The 3487-nt window shown below is 50.6% G+C and overlaps 2 protein-coding genes across 2 annotated transcripts in view; both read right to left on the reverse strand.

The window, feature by feature from the left end:
* Positions 1 to 3081, reverse strand: part of LOC126496150 (leukocyte immunoglobulin-like receptor subfamily B member 3) — an 8901-nt gene extending 5820 nt beyond the window's left edge. The window contains exons 1-5 of the mRNA XM_050133708.1: positions 2800 to 3081; positions 2374 to 2679; positions 1851 to 2147; positions 1299 to 1601; positions 964 to 999 (exon numbers count right to left, since the gene is read on the reverse strand). Coding sequence (XP_049989665.1) covers positions 964 to 999; positions 1299 to 1601; positions 1851 to 2147; positions 2374 to 2679; positions 2800 to 3043 — 1186 coding nt within the window. The 5' untranslated portion in view covers positions 3044 to 3081. The remainder of the gene's footprint in view (positions 1 to 963; positions 1000 to 1298; positions 1602 to 1850; positions 2148 to 2373; positions 2680 to 2799) is intronic.
* A 227-nt stretch (positions 3082 to 3308) lies between these two features.
* Positions 3309 to 3487, reverse strand: part of LOC126496149 (60S ribosomal protein L31-like) — a 5615-nt gene continuing 5436 nt past the window's right edge. The window contains exon 2 of the mRNA XM_050133707.1: positions 3309 to 3317. Within this exon, the coding sequence (XP_049989664.1) occupies positions 3309 to 3317 (9 nt within the window). The remainder of the gene's footprint in view (positions 3318 to 3487) is intronic.

Here is a 3487-nt window from a genome sequence, read left to right on the forward strand (position 1 = left end):
ATCACCACATGAGACCCAGGTCACCCAGACCGTACTCACCTTCCTTCCCGAATTTGCCCTGATGCTTTCGTCGGAGAAGAAGGAAGACAAGGATGAAGAGGAACAGGAGGAAGGCCACAGAAACTCCGAGCAGAGCCTGCAGATATCTTTCCAGTCCTGAGGCACAAGTGACACGAGTGGGGACTGCTGATGCTTGTCTGAGCACCTACTGTGTGGCAGGTGCTGTTGGACCTTTGCACTCATCATCTCCTCACAATCGTGCAGCGAGGAATTGTCTGTTTTTCCTTCCAGACAGTTCACCTGCCTCAAATCATGACTGTAAAGGGCAGAGCTGGGAGTTGAACCCAGGGACTCTGACTTCCAGCTCTTTTCTCTCTACCTAAGCTGAGTTTCATCCTAAATGCCCTGCCATGGCTCTGTGCCCCACCCTTGTACACGGCACCACCACTGTGGGGCAGACCGACTGCTGAACCAAGTTCTGGAGACCTCCTCTCTCACAGTAGAGGTGCAGCCGAGGTCAGACAGAAACTTAGACATGTGGCCCCCTTTATATTCAGAGAAACAGCAGTCAGTTCAGACCAGGAAGGGCTTGTTCAGCCAGCATCTTCAGAAGTAGATTTACCAAGCCCATAACTAGTTATTGCCCATCAGAACCCACCTCCCAATAGAGTCCTTATTAGCTCTCTGGGGCCTGCCTCCATCCATGCAGGTGAGAGACTTGTTCTTAGGGTCTTAGAGGTAGGATGGACAGGCAATGTCCATCTCACCCACCTGACCCATCCTCCTGACTGAACCAGAACATGTTTCTCTGGATGCCACCTTCTGTACCCCAACCTCTAAGTCCTGGGCTTCTGGGGTCTGTTGGAGTATCTGCTTGCCTCCCTCCCTCCCAAGCTGAAGTGACAGAGAAATAAGGGCTTTGGAGATGGACATACTCCCTGCACTGAGGTGCCTGATACTCACCAGCTGAGGGTGGTGGGTTAGAGGCTTCAATGGGTCCTAGGAAACAGAACAATTGGAGGGTAAGGGCTAGATGCTAACCCAGGGACTTGCCTCTGCTCAATCATTTCCATCTGCCCTGCAAGATCTTCAAGATCCTCATGTTGTCTACCCCAAACCTAGATTGCAAGAGAGAATAGAGTGAACATTTCCTGAGGGATCCCTGCTGGTATCCACTTCTCTGGCGGGGAAACTGCCTTCTGACTAACCATTCTTATTGTCCCCTTAGTCCCCTCAAAGTTAAGAACTCTCCTAGGGTTTGGATTATGAATTAGCACGACAGTTGAGAATCTCTTCACCTGAGACAGTGAGCTCCACAGGGGCACTGGCATATGACAACAGGTAGACAGATGAGTCTTGAGAACCATAGCACCTGTATGTGCCTGAGAGGTCAGAGGTCACAGCACTCATGGTGAATTCTGCCTGGAACTCCTGAACTTGAGACTTTGGTTTTAGCCTCTGCGGTTGGTGTACTGCTCCTTCCTTGGACAGAATGAAAGTGTCCACTGTGTCTGCTGTCTTACACAACAGGGTCACATTGTCTCCAGAGTGTACCGTAGAGTTAGGCTTCACAGAGAGGGAAGGACGGACCTGAAACTGTCCTAAAGAAAAGAGAGATGATGAGAGGCTGCCTTCAATGTTCTGAGCTGACACATCACATCACCTGGATCTTCTGTGAACACCCAGGACTCTGTTTCTTTTCTTTTCCTGAGCCCCTCTCCTGCTCCCCTGTTTCTGTATCTATTCCCAAATAATATCCCTGTCCCTCATCCCAGCCATCACCTCCTTAATTCCCCAAAGAGAGCCCTAGTAGAAGTTAGGTGCCCGAGGGAATCTATTTAGTTCCTCACCTGTAATCAGGATGTCCAGGGGGTCACTGGATGCTGACCACTCAGAGGAGAGGTTGTGAGCACCATAGCATCTGTACCGGCCTCCAGTAGAGCTGCTCACAAAGCCCAGTGTGAAGTTGGCCATGTGGAGACCAGACTGAGTCAACTGGCCATCTTGCTGGATGAAGTCAGCTCCCTCCAATTTGTACAGGGCAAATCTGTCATATTTGATGTCAGAGCAACACTGCAGGGTGAGGCTCTTTCCAGGATCCAGGATATGGCCTTGGTGAGTCAGTAGGGAGGGCTTCTTAGACAGCCCTAGAGGAAGGTGACAGGTTAGTGATGGAGGAGCTGGTTTTTACCAAGGACTTATCCTCTCCCATCCTGCCCTGCCCATGTCACTGCTTCTACCCAGGGGTGGTCTCAGGCTCAGGAACCAGGCTCTTCCTTTCTTACTCTTTATCTGCAACTACCCAGTGGGGCACTTCCATGGCAAAGGGCATCGGGAATCAGATATGATTGGTCAATGATGGGAGTGACTCACCAGAGATGTGTATTTCCAGGGGGTCACTGGGTACTGACCACAACTGTGGGGTATGATTGTAGTAACCATAACATCTGAATGTCCCTTTGTGATCTGGTGTTACACGATCTATAGAGAACAAGGCTTGGTACCGCTTAGTACTGTGTATATACTGTGAGTCCACGGAGCTGAGGAACTTCTGATCTTCCTTGGTGAGAATGAACTTGTTATATCCCACCCATGAGACACATTGGAGAGTCATGTTCCCTCCTGAGGTCACCACAGGGCTGGGCAGGGCTGTCAGTCGGGGTTTAATCCTGTAGATTCCTAGGACAGAAGGCGGCAGACTGTTACATGTGCTCACACAGCCACAATGTTCTTCAGGGCTAGGCTGAGGGAGGGGAATACTCCTGAGAGCAGAGCCTGAGACCCTGCCTGTCCCCTCACCTGTCACCACCAGTTCCAGGGTGTCACTGCGCTCTGACCAGCCAGCCGAGCTGTAGTAGTAACAGCGATACTGCCCTGCATCTAGGTGGGTCACAGAAGGGATGGAGAACTTGGCCTTGTTCTCCGGCTTCTCTGGGGTCTGTGTACCCCAAGGTTTTTGTCTTCCCTCTTTATGGAGAGCATAGATTTCTGCCTCCAGAGTCCCCTGACACCAGATGTCCACGGGACTTCCTGAGGTGATCATAGATCCTGGCTCAGTCTTGATTTTGGGTTTATGGAGGGTCCCTGCAAGGAAGTAGGAGAGAAGGGGGTGAGTCTGTCTGACAGTGGCAGAAGGAAAGGCACTTTGGATGGCACTTCTCTTTTCATGTTTATTCTTCTGTCATACAGTAACCCCAACAACTTCACCTCCTCTCTCCCCAGATCCACTGCTCCATCACCCTTCAGAAAAGTGCAGCCTTCCCGTTGATATTAATGCAACATGACCTACCAGCATGCAATAAGACTAGTCACACACCCTCATGTGGAGGTGGACAACACAACCCAGTAGGAGGAAAAAGATCCCACATGTAGGTAAAAGTGTTAGAGACTTCCTCATTCTCGTTGTTATGAGCCTAACAAAATCTCCAAGCTAGCCAGTCAGTGGAATTAAGCCCCAGCACCAGGAGCTGGATGCACACAGATCTCT

The sequence above is a fragment of the Alexandromys fortis genome, unplaced genomic scaffold (assembly GCF_014885135.2).
Source record: "Alexandromys fortis isolate MF-2015 unplaced genomic scaffold, M_Fortis_MF-2015_v1.1 scaffold_1396, whole genome shotgun sequence".
Taxonomy (NCBI): domain Eukaryota; kingdom Metazoa; phylum Chordata; class Mammalia; order Rodentia; family Cricetidae; genus Alexandromys; species Alexandromys fortis.